The 14545-nt window shown below is 41.3% G+C and overlaps 1 protein-coding gene across 3 annotated transcripts in view; it reads right to left on the bottom strand.

The window, feature by feature from the left end:
* The window catches only part of LOC106074796 (uncharacterized), a 48912-nt gene that overhangs the window by 29899 nt on the left and 4468 nt on the right, over positions 1 to 14545 (bottom strand). For all 3 annotated transcript variants that reach the window (XM_056028987.1, XM_056028985.1, XM_056028986.1), the window contains exons 2-7: positions 6514 to 6652; positions 5588 to 5752; positions 4931 to 5116; positions 3087 to 3146; positions 2043 to 2192; positions 1003 to 1203 (exon numbers count right to left, since the gene is read on the bottom strand). In XM_056028987.1, coding sequence (XP_055884962.1) covers positions 1003 to 1203; positions 2043 to 2192; positions 3087 to 3146; positions 4931 to 5116; positions 5588 to 5752; positions 6514 to 6652 — 901 coding nt within the window. The remainder of the gene's footprint in view (positions 1 to 1002; positions 1204 to 2042; positions 2193 to 3086; positions 3147 to 4930; positions 5117 to 5587; positions 5753 to 6513; positions 6653 to 14545) is intronic.

The raw sequence follows: 14545 nt of genomic DNA, 5'->3' as shown, positions 1-14545 counted from the left end.
GTATATACATTTGTTTTTCGAATTAATCTAGGTCAAAATGAAGTTTCCAAACTTATTTTCAAAAACCCAAAGATACCTGGACCGTGCTGTAAGGGATTCATCCGAGTATATAGCCTAAGACCCTAAGTGCAAGGAGGCTTACTAATGGTAGTTCAAGTGATGCTTCTAACCCCAAAATGTATTGCATTATTTGCTGTTCCTTAAAATCCAATAGCAAATTGGAAAGGGGCTGGGAATCGCTGCGTTCAATAGTGGGAAGCGTGGTCGAGAGGCCAAGTGCTCTTGAACTTGGCTACCGAGAAGGGGGCTCGAGGTTCGACACCCGACCTGGGCAGAGTTGCTTTTACTGAGCCCCTAAAGGCAGCACGGAAAACCAACTCCTAGATACCCCCTCCCCCCCCCCCCCCCCCCACACTGGTCCACAAATGAGATTGGACCAAAAGCGCTCTGAGCATGCTATAAGCATGAAAGTAGCGCTATAGAAAAAGCTATAATAATAATAGTCAATGCCCAATCAATGCCCAGGCTCTGAATTCGTCCACCAGTAGATGAGTTATAGTCTTCTTACGACTGATGTAGTCCAATGATGATCCCCAAAAGAGTATTAAACATTTGGTCAGGCGATCTAAAAGTAGTTCCCTTTGAGACCTTGTGATCTATGGGCAGATGATGTTAAGGGCATCTGTTTTTATGGCCAACGGTTAACGAGCAGGGTGTCATGTGGCCAGCACAAAGACCAGCCGCCTTTCCTTTCCCCAACTGTCAGTTACCTTTCAGAGTTGGGTGGACTCTGGGGCGCCCTAAAAATCCCGAAATTCAAAATCAAACTCTTCACAGAGTTTCGAAGCCAGCACCCCCAGCTTCGATAGCCAAGCGCTTACCCATTCAGCCACCGCCCTTTCCCAAGCGATCTAAACAAGAAATATAATCTCAAACTCTGCTAAATTTTGGCTAATTAATGGTCAGAATACAATAGTATCGTTCTTAAAAAACAGAACTAACCGCCCAGAACTTCAATTTCACAAAAGGCAATGGCGTCATTTGGTGTCCTGAGCGTTACTTGGAGTACACTAGCAGCATCGAAGAGTAAATCGTACCTATCTTTGTTTCCTTCTGTCACCACTAGATCTTTGCGTTCGTTGTTACGCTCGTAGAGCAAAGAGAGCGTAAAGTTGTCCAGGCGTGCGTCCACCAATTCTCGGCCTAAAACCAGAGTACAAAAGACATTTGAGTAGTGTAATGCACTAGTTTAGAGAGTAGGTTAAATTTTGTTAGATAAATATATTGTGTATAGTTTTAGCGACGGTAAAAGTAGTGACGTAGTAAGACAAGACTAATGACGTAGTAGACTTGGGCGAACAAGAGACCAATATGGCGTTATGTTAGAAGTAGGTTGTGTTTTGAATAGTAGTTGAGTAGTAATTATTATATATAGAGACATTTTAGGAAGACTGGACGGATTTCCCAGTGGTTAATAAAGTCTCATTTTATAGAACTGAATGTTGTTATCAACTATATTCAACTTGTAATGTTCTGTGGCTAATGTTAAGTAATATTTGATACATAGTCGAAGTGAGATTAGATTAGCCCACAACAGTAACATGAGTTCGAGTTATAACTTGGAAGGTAATTATTTTTACTAAAATATACATAAACATCAAAGTAAAGCGTTAGGACCTGCTGAGTTTCTTTTTTTTTTTTTTTTTTTTTTTTTGGGGGGTGGGGGGTGGGGGATAATATGTTAAGCAACGAACCAGTACATTTAGGCGTAGCCGTTTTGGCTTAGGGTCACTTCAGAGCAGCCGTTTAGCCTAGGGACGTTTTGGGGTTATGGTCGCTTTAGAGCAGCCGTTTAGCCTCGGGACGTATTGGGGTTATGGTCGCTTTAAAGAGGACGTTTAGCCTAGGGACATTTTGGCGTTATGGTCGCTTTAGAGCAGCCGTTTAGCCTCGGGACGTTGTGGGGTTATGGTCGCTTTAGAGGGGCCGTTTAGCCTCGGGACGTTTTGGGGTTATGGTCGCTTTAGAGCAGCGTATATTACCTTTGTAGTTGTGGATGATTATTCTGGAAAGCAAAAAGTGTATATGAAAATTGATTTCCCAGGAATTCTGGTTATCCGCGTGGAAGCATGTAGAGATGTCATTATCAACAGAATGAAGGATATCTCCATTTATTCTGGTTTGGCTTACCTCTGGTTAAATAAATACATACAAAGGAAACAAACAAGAATAACATTTTGAAAATACTTTATAACAAAGAAAAAGCTTATATTAAGTGTAATTGTATTAATTAGTTCACATAGTACTAAGTCGTGTATATATAAAAATCTCTGCAATTAGAAATATTTGTACCAATTGTTTTTTTTCAGCTTTTAGCTTTATGAATGCGCTATGATCCAATCTCTTGTCTGGACTACTTGGGAAAAGAGGACCGAAGTAGGGGACTAATCCAATTGATACCGTACTAACACATCTGTCAGGTATAATTTCTTTCCCTTGTTCAAGGTATGAAACAAAATAATTAATTATTACCAATACTGGTAGTTAATTAACTAACTGGTAAATTATTTTTTTTTTAGATTCATGTGTTGTCAGGTAAATGAAATTATTGTGCAAAATTTCAGCTGTAATCCGAGATTGGGTGTCTTAACTTATCTTATAAAATACAGATAAGAATATAATTACATCCTACACGTCATGCATATTAACCAATGAATTAGGCAACCCATTCCATGCTCTAATACAGGAATGGGTAAATTACGGCCCGCGGGTCCATAAGGCCGCCTGAATAATTGTATGTGGCCCGCGGACACCTACAGAAATCAGTGTGCCAACTGTATATACATATACAAATTCAGATATATTAAAAATAATTCCAAATATCTATATAAATTATTGAAACTACCTGATTATAAAAAGTTTCAAGTAAACGAAGATTATGCTTATTGGTTATACTTCAATACACTCAATCCAAAACACAATCTCAGGCCAGTATTTCTTCAAAATGTAAATTAAATAGTTTGTAGGCCTAAATGGAAGTATCTTTATGACATATTAAAAAAACAACAACAACAACATTAAATTACCTGCTAAAGCATTGGTTTGGTTTATTGAGATATTTCTGTTGAAGGCAGCAAAATTTCTACCTGTAGACACAAAATACATAAATGATTTACCACATTGCATTACTTCAGGAACAAAAGTCAGATTATTTGCAGACGATTGCATAATATATAGAACAATAAAAACAACACAAGACACAGATATTTTACAATGAGAATTACATGAATTACAGAAATGGGAATCAAATTGGAGCATGTCTTTCCACCCAGAAAAATGTCAGTTAAGAGTAACAAAAATAATAAAACAAATTAATTCCACTTATCTTATTCATGGCAAACCAGTAACACAGACTAAAAACGCAAAATACCTAGGTGTTATACTAAATGAAAAACTGTCATGGAATCCACATATTGATGAAACTATAAATAAATCAAACAAAGCGTTAGGATTTATTAAAAGAAATTTCTATAAATCAAATAAGAACATAAAACTAAAATGTTATTTAACCTTGGTTAGGCCAATAATAGAATATGCATCCTCTTTTGGGACCCCTCAACTCAAGAAAACATTAAGAAACTGGAACAGACACAAAATAGAGCAGTGAGATTCATAACAAACGAATATTCACATTTGACTAGAGTAACACCTTTAGTAAAATCACTAAATTTAGAAAGCCTTCATGACAGAAGACTCAAAAGTAAAGTAGCAATTATACATAAAACACTGAACCATAATCTTCAAATACAAAAACAAAGTTTAATAAAATACTCTGAAAGCACAAAGATAAAGGCGCATTCCTCGTCCCATATGCTAGGACAAATTTGTACAAATACTCCTTCTTCTCTAGTGCTATTAGAGCATGGAATGGGTTGCCTGAGCTAGCCAGGAAAACCAGTGACTTGGCAGAATTTAAGGCATAGGTTAATATGCATGACTAAATGCATGGCGCGTAGGACGTAATCATCTTCTTTTTTTAAGTAACGTCTGTATTATTTAAGATAATGTAGCCACTTTTAAATAAATAAATGAACACTAATTTCTGTTTAATTTAAGAGTCCCTTCTAGTGTATCACGTATTTTTTCAATGAATTAAATATCTATACTCTTTAACTCTTTTTCTCCGTAATTATTTTCCACGGTCCAATGGAATATTATTCATTTTGTACTTCAATTCCCCTCATAATTAAGCTTTAATAAAGTTTGTATTTATTATCAGAAAATGTTTTATTTGGTACATAATTAAACAGAATGCATGCTCTTTATACACAACGCAAATCAATGTTCATAAAACCAAAAATTAATTTAATTTAATGGAGTGAAATCGAGGCTGGTAGCGTCAATTAGAAGAGAAAGAGTTAATGAACACTATTCATTGACTAAAAAAAAAGCCTACAATTTAATATTTATTTGTAATTTTTTTTTTATATACTTTTTATATTTTTCCTATGGGAAATGGAAGTGTTCCTATTGACCTACAAACTTAAAATTAAGTCCAAGGAAAAATATAAAAATAAGAAGCGGGAAGCGTGGTCGAGAGGCTAAGTGCGCTTGAACTTGGCTTGGTTCGACACCCGACTCGGGCAGAGTTGTGTTTACTGAGCGCCTAAAGGCAGCAAACCAACTCCTAGATACCCCCTCCCCCCCCCCCACTGGTCCACTAATGAGATTGGACCAAAGCGCTCTGAGCATGCTATAAGCTATATAAAAGCTATAAATATATATAATAGTAAAGAAAACATGTTGAACAAACACTCGTTCATGTGTAGGTTTTGTTTTGTTCAAACCCTGCCCGTCGCCAAATCCACCGACGCCTTGCCGGAGGTTTGGCCTAGAATGTTAATCTTAAAGTACAAACAAAATAACTCACCTCCGCTGACATAAACCGAGCAGATGTGAGATATACCTCTACCATGCAGAGTCAGTTTAGTGAAAGATATTTTTGAATCACAGTAGTACTGTACTTTGTGTGGGGTTTTCTCTAAAATTTTCATTGACTCGCGAGTGTCTTCAGCATTGTCGTTAAAGTTGATTCGAACGCTAAATTTTAGAAGTGCTGAGAAAGCAAATCATGTCGTAATGAGCTCTCATTGCTACTGTTAATTAATATTATTTTTAAAAAAAAAAGTAAATTTAAGCTTCCCTTTCAGATTTTGCGATCTATAGGGCAGATGATAAAAAGGTCATCTGCTTCCGTGGCCAACGGTTAGGTCATTGGTCATCATGCATGAAGTAACGTCTGTATTTCATAAAATAAGAAAAGAGGGTATCATGTGACCAGCACAACCACCGACCGACTTTAATTTTCCACAACTAATGTCAGGTACTGATTAGAGTTGAGTGAACTCAGTGGTGCCCTAAAACTCCCGAAATAAAATAAATTCCACTCTTCACCAGGATTCGAACGCAGGACTTCAAGTTTCTAAGCCGAACGCTATACCACTCAGCCACCGCGCCTCTTCTTAATTAATAACTGAGGATTATTTTTAAAAATCTAATTTTATATAAATTTAATCTACAGACTTACACATTGGAACTGACGAGAAGTGTGCGAAATCAATTTCCATAAAAAAAAATCGTATTTCTGTGTTAAATAGAAAAACTATCGCTCTGGAAGACCTGTCTCTATTGCAAGTGTCCTTGTTAAAATCGATAGCAAATTTCGGAGCAGTAGCTTCGTAGGCTCTGTCAACTAAAACAAACAATTCTGTATATTATAATGATATTACCATTTATGTGTACTTGATCAGTTTCATGTTTCTATCTCTGCAAAAAAGATAAATGTGTGCACCCAGGTCCGTATCTAAGACACTGAAAGACTATGATATTGCCAAGTGCCTTACATTTAAAAGGGGGTCCTCTACTTTTTCAAAAATATATAACTTTTAACATGATACACGTATTAAGTTGAAAAAAAAATACTTATCTTAGGAAAATCTTCAGGACAGAAGGCTCAAAAGTAAAGTAGCGATCATACATAAAACACTGAACCATAATCTTCAAATACAAAAACAAAATTTAATAAAATACTCTGAAAGACACAAAGATAAAGGCACATTCCTCGTCCCATATGCTAGGACAAATTTGTACAAACACTCCTTCTTCCCTAGTGCTATTAGAGCATGGAATGGGTTGCCTGAGCTAGCCAGGAAAAACAAGTGACTTGACTGAATTTAAGTCATTGGTTAATATGCATGACTAAATGCATGACGCGTAGGACGTAATCATCTTCTTTTTTGAAGTAACGTCTGTATTATATAAGATATAAGATAAATGCTCTAATTTTTACTAAACAATTATAAAATGTATTTAGATTTAGGGTAAATTTTATTGAGTGCATTTATATTTAAGCTAGAAAAGGACAGTGGAATGCCCTAAAATCGTGACCAGGTTTTTTTTCCAAAACTTAACACTGGCATCATTTATTGCTATGATTAAACTTAATGAGCTTACTGTATTGGCAGAGTTCTCCGAAGAATGGCGGGCTACATGTTCGTTCTTTAGCACAATGGCCAGATAAAGTACATTCGCCTAATTGACAGTTGCATGGAAACCTGCAGCTAGCACTCTCGTCCATTTTTTTGCAGAATTCCTACATGGAGAGATAGAAAGTTAGAGAGAGAGAGAGAAAAGGGGAGAAAAGAGAAACAGAATAAAAACAGGAAAAAAAAAGAGCCAGCAATAAAAGAGAATGAGAGAGAGAGAGAGAGAAAGAAAGAGAGAAAAAGAGAGAGAAAGAAAGAAAGAGAGAAAGAGAAAGAAAGACGAAGAGAGAAAGAGAGAAAGAGAGAGAGAGAAAGAGAGAGAACTAGAAAGAGAGAGAGAAAGAGAGAGAAAGAGAGAGAACGAGAGAGAGAGAGAGAGAGAGAGAGAAAAGAGAGAACGAGAGAGAGAAAGAGAGAGAGAAATAGAGAGAGAACGAGAGAGAGAACGAGAGAGAGAAAGAGAGAGAAAAAGAGAGAGAAAGAGAGAGAGAGAAAGAGAAAGAGAGAGAGAGAAAGAGAGAGAAAGAGAGAGAGAGAGAGAAAGAGAGAGAAAGAGAGGGCGAAATAGAGAGAGAGAGAGAAAGAGAGAGAAAGAGAGAGAAATAGAGAGAGAAAGAGAAGACGTGGAAGAAACTGGAAGAAAGGAGAGAGAGAACAAAACCATAAAGTTATTTTTTAGAAGATCAAAAGAAAGAAGCATAAAGAGAAAGAGAAAAAATAGAACGAGAGAAATTGATAGAAATAAATATGTAGAATAAACAGAACATAAAAAACGCAATCCAAGAGAGAGATTATGGGGTGATAAAAAATCTTAAAGAGAGAAAGACTGTCAAGAAAACAACCAAAAATAAGAAATGGCAAAAGAGATAAATGGGCCATAAAGAATCATAAAGAGAGAAAGATTATTAAGAAAACCAGAATTAAGAGATGGCAAGAGAGAAAAAGAAAACTGTAGAGAAGGAATGAGAGAGTTCATGTGGAAAACGATAGTTGGCTCCCCTGACAATAGCTTTAGTGTATATGGCTCCCCTGACAATAGCTTTAGTGTAGATGGCTCCCCTGACAGTAGCTTTAGTGTAGATGGCTCCCCTGACAGTAGCTTTAGTGTAGATGGCTCCCCTGACAGTAGCTTTAGTGTAGATGGCTCCCCTGACAGTAGCTTTAGTGTAGATGGCTCCCCTGACAATAGCTTTAGTGTAGATGGCTCCCCTGACAATAGCTTTAGTGTAGATGGCTCCCCTGACAATAGCTTTAGTGTAGATGGCTCCCCTGACAATAGCTTTAGTGTAGATGGCTCCCCTGACAATAGCTTTAGTGTAGATGGTTCCCCTGATAATAGCCTTAGTGTAGATGGCTCCCCTGACAATAGCTTTAGTGTAGATGGCTCCCCTGACAATAGCTTTAGTGTAGATGGCTCCCCTGACAATAGCTTTAGTGTAGATGGCTCCCCTGACAATAGCTTTAGTGTAGATGTCTCCCCTGATAATAGCTTTAGTGTAGATGGCTCCCCTGACAATAGCTTTAGGATAGATGGCTCCCCTGACAATAGCTTTAGTGTAGATGGCTCCCCTGACAATAGCCTTAGTGTAGATGGCTCCCCTGACAATAGCCTTAGTGTAGATGGCTCCCCTGACATAAGCTTTAGTTTAGATGGCTCCCCTGACAATAGCCTTAGTGTAGATGGCTCCCCTGACAATAGCTTTAGTGTAGATGGCTCCCCTGACAATAGCTTTAGTGTAGATGGCTCCCCTGACAATAGCTTTAGTGTAGATGGCTCCCCTGACAATAGCTTTAGTGTAGATGGCTCCCCTGACAATAGCTTTAGTGTAGATGGCTCCCCTGACAATAGCTTTAGTGTAGATGGTTCCCCTGATAATAGCCTTAGTGTAGATGGCTACCCTGACAATAGCTTTAGTGTAGATGGCTCCCCTGACAATAGCTTTAGTGTAGATGGCTCCCCTGACAATAGCTTTAGTGTAGATGGCTCCCCTGACAATAGCTTTAGTGTAGATGTCTCCCCTGATAATAGCTTTAGTGTAGATGGCTCCCCTGACAATAGCTTTAGGATAGATGGCTCCCCTGACAATAGCTTTAGTGTAGATGGCTCCCCTGACAATAGCCTTAGTGTAGATGGCTCCCCTGACAATAGCCTTAGTGTAGATGGCTCCCCTGACATAAGCTTTAGTTTAGATGGCTCCCCTGACAATAGCCTTAGTGTAGATGGCTCCCCTGACAATAGCTTTAGTGTAGATGGCTCCCCTTGACAATAGCTTTAGTGTAGATGGCTCCACTGACAATAGCTTTAGTGTAGATGGCTCCCCTGATAATAGCTTTAGTGTAGATGGCTCCCCTGACAATAGCTTTAGGATAGATGGCTCCCCTGACAATAGCTTTAGTGTAGATGGCTCCCCTGACAATAGCCTTAGTGTAGATGGCTCCCCTGACAATAGCCTTAGTGTAGATGGCTCCCCTGACATAAGCTTTAGTTTAGATGGCTCCCCTGACAATAGCCTTAGTGTAGATGGCTCCCCTGACAATAGCTTTAGTGTAGATGGCTCCCCTGACAATAGCTTTAGTGTAGATGGCTCCCCTGACAATAGCTTTAGTGTAGATGGCTCCCCTGACAATAGCTTTAGTGTAGATGGCTCCCCTGACAATAGCTTTAGTGTAGATGGCTCCCCTGACAATAGCTTTAGTGTAGATGGTTCCCCTGATAATAGCCTTAGTGTAGATGGCTACCCTGACAATAGCTTTAGTGTAGATGGCTCCCCTGACAATAGCTTTAGTGTAGATGGCTCCCCTGACAATAGCTTTAGTGTAGATGGCTCCCCTGACAATAGCTATAGTGTAGATGTCTCCCCTGATAATAGCTTTAGTGTAGATGGCTCCCCTGACAATAGCTTTAGGATAGATGGCTCCCCTGACAATAGCTTTAGTGTAGATGGCTCCCCTGACAATAGCCTTAGTGTAGATGGCTCCCCTGACAATAGCCTTAGTGTAGATGGCTCCCCTGACATAAGCTTTAGTTTAGATGGCTCCCCTGACAATAGCCTTAGTGTAGATGGCTCCCCTGACAATAGCTTTAGTGTAGATGGCTCCCCTGACATAAGCTTTAGTTTAGATGGCTCCCCTGACAATAGCCTTAGTGTAGATGGCTCCCCTGACAATAGCTTTAGTGTAGATGGCTCCCCTGACAATAGCTTTAGTGTAGATGGCTCCCCTGACAATAGCTTTAGTGTAGATGGCTCCCCTGACAGTAGCTTTAGTGTAGATGGCTCCCCTGACAGTAGCTTTAGTGTAGATGGCTCCCCTGACAGTAGCTTTAGTGTAGATGGCTCCCCTGACAGTAGCTTTAGTGTAGATGGCTCCCCTGACAATAGCTTTAGTGTAGATGGCTCCCCTGACAATAGCTTTAGTGTAGATGGCTCCCCTGACAATAGCTTTAGTGTAGATGGCTCCCCTGACAATAGCTTTAGTGTAGATGGCTCCCCTGACAATAGCTTTAGTGTAGATGGTTCCCCTGATAATAGCCTTAGTGTAGATGGCTCCCCTGAAAATAGCTTTAGTGTAGATGGCTCCCCTGACAATAGCTTTAGTGTAGATGGCTCCCCTGACAATAGCTTTAGTGTAGATGGCTCCCCTGACAATAGCTTTAGTGTAGATGTCTCCCCTGATAATAGCTTTAGTGTAGATGGCTCCCCTGACAATAGCTTTAGGATAGATGGCTCCCCTGACAATAGCTTTAGTGTAGATGGCTCCCCTGACAATAGCCTTAGTGTAGATGGCTCCCCTGACAATAGCCTTAGTGTAGATGGCTCCCCTGACATAAGCTTTAGTATAGATGGCTCCCCTGACAATAGCCTTAGTGTAGATGGCTCCCCTGACAATAGCTTTAGTGTAGATGGCTCCCCTGACAATAGCTTTAGTGTAGATGGCTCCCCTGACAAAAGCTTTAGTGTAGATGGCTCCCCTGACAATAGCTTTAGTGTAGATGGCTCCCCTGACAATAGCTTTAGTGTAGATGGCTCCCCTGACAATAGCTTTAGTGTAGATGGTTCCCCTGATAATAGCCTTAGTGTAGATGGCTACCCTGACAATAGCTTTAGTGTAGATGGCTCCCCTGACAATAGCTTTAGTGTAGATGGCTCCCCTGACAATAGCTTTAGTGTAGATGGCTCCCCTGACAATAGCTTTAGTGTAGATGTCTCCTCTGATAATAGCTTTAGTGTAGATGGCTCCCCTGACAATAGCTTTAGGATAGATGGCTCCCCTGACAATAGCTTTAGTGTAGATGGCTCCCCTGACAATAGCCTTAGTGTAGATGGCTCCCCTGACAATAGCCTTAGTGTAGATGGCTCCCCTGACATAAGCTTTAGTTTAGATGGCTCCCCTGACAATAGCCTTAGTGTAGATGGCTCCCCTGACAATAGCTTTAGTGTAGATGGCTCCCCTGACATAAGCTTTAGTTTAGATGGCTCCCCTGACAATAGCCTTAGTGTAGATGGCTCCCCTGACAATAGCTTTAGTGTAGATGGCTCCCCTGACAATAGCTTTAGTGTAGATGGCTCCCCTGACAATAGCTTTAGTGTAGATGGCTCCCCTGACAGTAGCTTTAGTGTAGATGGCTCCCCTGACAGTAGCTTTAGTGTAGATGGCTCCCCTGAAAGTAGCTTTAGTGTAGATGGCTCCCCTGACAGTAGCTTTAGTGTAGATGGCTCCCCTGACAATAGCTTTAGTGTAGATGGCTCCCCTGACAATAGCTTTAGTGTAGATGGCTCCCCTGACAATAGCTTTAGTGTAGATGGCTCCCCTGACAATAGCTTTAGTGTAGATGGCTCCCCTGACAATAGCTTTAGTGTAGATGGTTCCCCTGATAATAGCCTTAGTGTAGATGGCTCCCCTGAAAATAGCTTTAGTGTAGATGGCTCCCCTGACAATAGCTTTAGTGTAGATGGCTCCCCTGACAATAGCTTTAGTGTAGATGGCTCCCCTGACAATAGCTTTAGTGTAGATGTCTCCCCTGATAATAGCTTTAGTGTAGATGGCTCCCCTGACAATAGCTTTAGGATAGATGGCTCCCCTGACAATAGCTTTAGTGTAGATGGCTCCCCTGACAATAGCCTTAGTGTAGATGGCTCCCCTGACAATAGCCTTAGTGTAGATGGCTCCCCTGACATAAGCTTTAGTTTAGATGGCTCCCCTGACAATAGCCTTAGTGTAGATGGCTCCCCTGACAATAGCTTTAGTGTAGATGGCTCCCCTGACAATAGCTTTAGTGTAGATGGCTCCCCTGACAATAGCTTTAGTGTAGATGGCTCCCCTGACAATAGCTTTAGTGTAGATGGCTCCCCTGACAATAGCTTTAGTGTAGATGGCTCCCCTGACAATAGCTTTAGTGTAGATGGTTCCCCTGATAATAGCCTTAGTGTAGATGGCTACCCTGACAATAGCTTTAGTGTAGATGGCTCCCCTGACAATAGCTTTAGTGTAGATGGCTCCCCTGACAATAGCTTTAGTGTAGATGTCTCCCCTGATAATAGCTTTAGTGTAGATGGCTCCCCTGACAATAGCTTTAGGATAGATGGCTCCCCTGACAATAGCTTTAGTGTAGATGGCTCCCCTGACAATAGCCTTAGTGTAGATGGCTCCCCTGACAATAGCCTTAGTGTAGATGGCTCCCCTGACATAAGATTTAGTTTAGATGGCTCCCCTGACAATAGCCTTAGTGTAGATGGCTCCCCTGACAATAGCTTTAGTGTAGATGGCTCCCCTGACATAAGCTTTAGTTTAGATGGCTCCCCTGACAATAGCCTTAGTGTAGATGGCTCCCCTGACAATAGCTTTAGTGTAGATGGCTCCCCTGACAATAGCTTTAGTGTAGATGGCTCCCCTGACAATAGCTTTAGTGTAGATGGCTCCCCTGACAATAGCTTTAGTGTAGATGGCTCCCCTGACAATAGCTTTAGTGTAGATGGCTCCCCTGACAATAGCTTTAGTGTAGATGGTTCCCCTGATAATAGCCTTAGTGTAGATGGCTACCCTGACAATAGCTTTAGTGTAGATGGCTCCCCTGACAATAGCTTTAGTGTAGATGGCTCCCCTGACAATAGCTTTAGTGTAGATGGCTCCCCTGACAATAGCTTTAGTGTAGATGTCTCCCCTGATAATAGCTTTAGTGTAGATGGCTCCCCTGACAATAGCTTTAGGATAGATGGCTCCCCTGACAATAGCTTTAGTGTAGATGGCTCCCCTGACAATAGCCTTAGTGTAGATGGCTCCCCTGACAATAGCCTTAGTGTAGATGGCTCCCCTGACATAAGCTTTAGTTTAGATGGCTCCCCTGACAATAGCCTTAGTGTAGATGGCTCCCCTGACAATAGCTTTAGTGTAGATGGCTCCCCTGACAATAGCTTTAGTGTAGATGGCTCCCCTGACAATAGCTTTAGTGTAGATGGCTCCCCTGATAATAGCTTTAGTGTAGATGGCTCCCCTGACAATAGCTTTAGGATAGATGGCTCCCCTGACAATAGCTTTAGTGTAGATGGCTCCCCTGACAATAGCCTTAGTGTAGATGGCTCCCCTGACAATAGCCTTAGTGTAGATGGCTCCCCTGACATAAGCTTTAGTTTAGATGGCTCCCCTGACAATAGCCTTAGTGTAGATGGCTCCCCTGACAATAGCTTTAGTGTAGATGGCTCCCCTGACAATAGCTTTAGTGTAGATGGCTCCCCTGACAATAGCTTTAGTGTAGATGGCTCCCCTGACAATAGCTTTAGTGTAGATGGCTCCCCTGACAATAGCTTTAGTGTAGATGGCTCCCCTGACAATAGCTTTAGTGTAGATGGTTCCCCTGATAATAGCCTTAGTGTAGATGGCTCCCCTGACAATAGCTTTAGTGTAGATGGCTCCCCTGACAATAGCTTTAGTGTAGATGGCTCCCCTGACAATAGCTTTAGTGTAGATGTCTCCCCTGATAATAGCTTTAGTGTAGATGGCTCCCCTGACAATAGCTTTAGGATAGATGGCTCCCCTGACAATAGCTTTAGTGTAGATGGCTCCCCTGACAATAGCCTTAGTGTAGATGGCTCCCCTGACAATAGCCTTAGTGTAGATGGCTCCCCTGACATAAGCTTTAGTTTAGATGGCTCCCCTGACAATAGCCTTAGTGTAGATGGCTCCCCTGACAATAGCTTTAGTGTAGATGGCTCCCCTGACATAAGCTTTAGTTTAGATGGCTCCCCTGACAATAGCCTTAGTGTAGATGGCTCCCCTGACAATAGCTTTAGTGTAGATGGCTCCCCTGACAATAGCTTTAGTGTAGATGGCTCCCCTGACAATAGCTTTAGTGTAGATGGCTCCCCTGACAGTAGCTTTAGTGTAGATGGCTCCCCTGACAGTAGCTTTAGTGTAGATGGCTCCCCTGACAGTAGCTTTAGTGTAGATGGCTCCCCTGACAGTAGCTTTAGTGTAGATGGCTCCCCTGACAATAGCTTTAGTGTAGATGGCTCCCCTGACAATAGCTTTAGTGTAGATGGCTCCCCTGACAATAGCTTTAGTGTAGATGGCTCCCCTGACAATAGCTTTAGTGTAGATGGCTCCCCTGACAATAGCTTTAGTGTAGATGGTTCCCCTGATAATAGCCTTAGTGTAGATGGCTCCCCTGACAATAGCTTTAGTGTAGATGGCTCCCCTGACAATAGCTTTAGTGTAGATGGCTCCCCTGACAATAGCTTTAGTGTAGATGGCTCCCCTGACAATAGCTTTAGTGTAGATGTCTCCCCTGATAATAGCTTTAGTGTAGATGGCTCCCCTGACAATAGCTTTAGGATAGATGGCTCCCCTGACAATAGCTTTAGTGTAGATGGCTCCCCTGACAATAGCCTTAGTGTAGATGGCTCCCCTGACAATAGCCTTAGTGTAGATGGCTCCCCTGACATAAGCTTTAGTTTAGATGGCTCCCCTGACAATAGCCTTAGTGTAGATGGCTCCCCTGACAATAG

Source organism: Biomphalaria glabrata, chromosome 5 (assembly GCF_947242115.1).
Source record: "Biomphalaria glabrata chromosome 5, xgBioGlab47.1, whole genome shotgun sequence".
NCBI lineage: Eukaryota > Metazoa > Mollusca > Gastropoda > Planorbidae > Biomphalaria > Biomphalaria glabrata.
The sequence above is the reverse complement of the archived record's forward strand: the minus strand, read 5'-3'. Positions and strand labels throughout refer to the sequence as shown.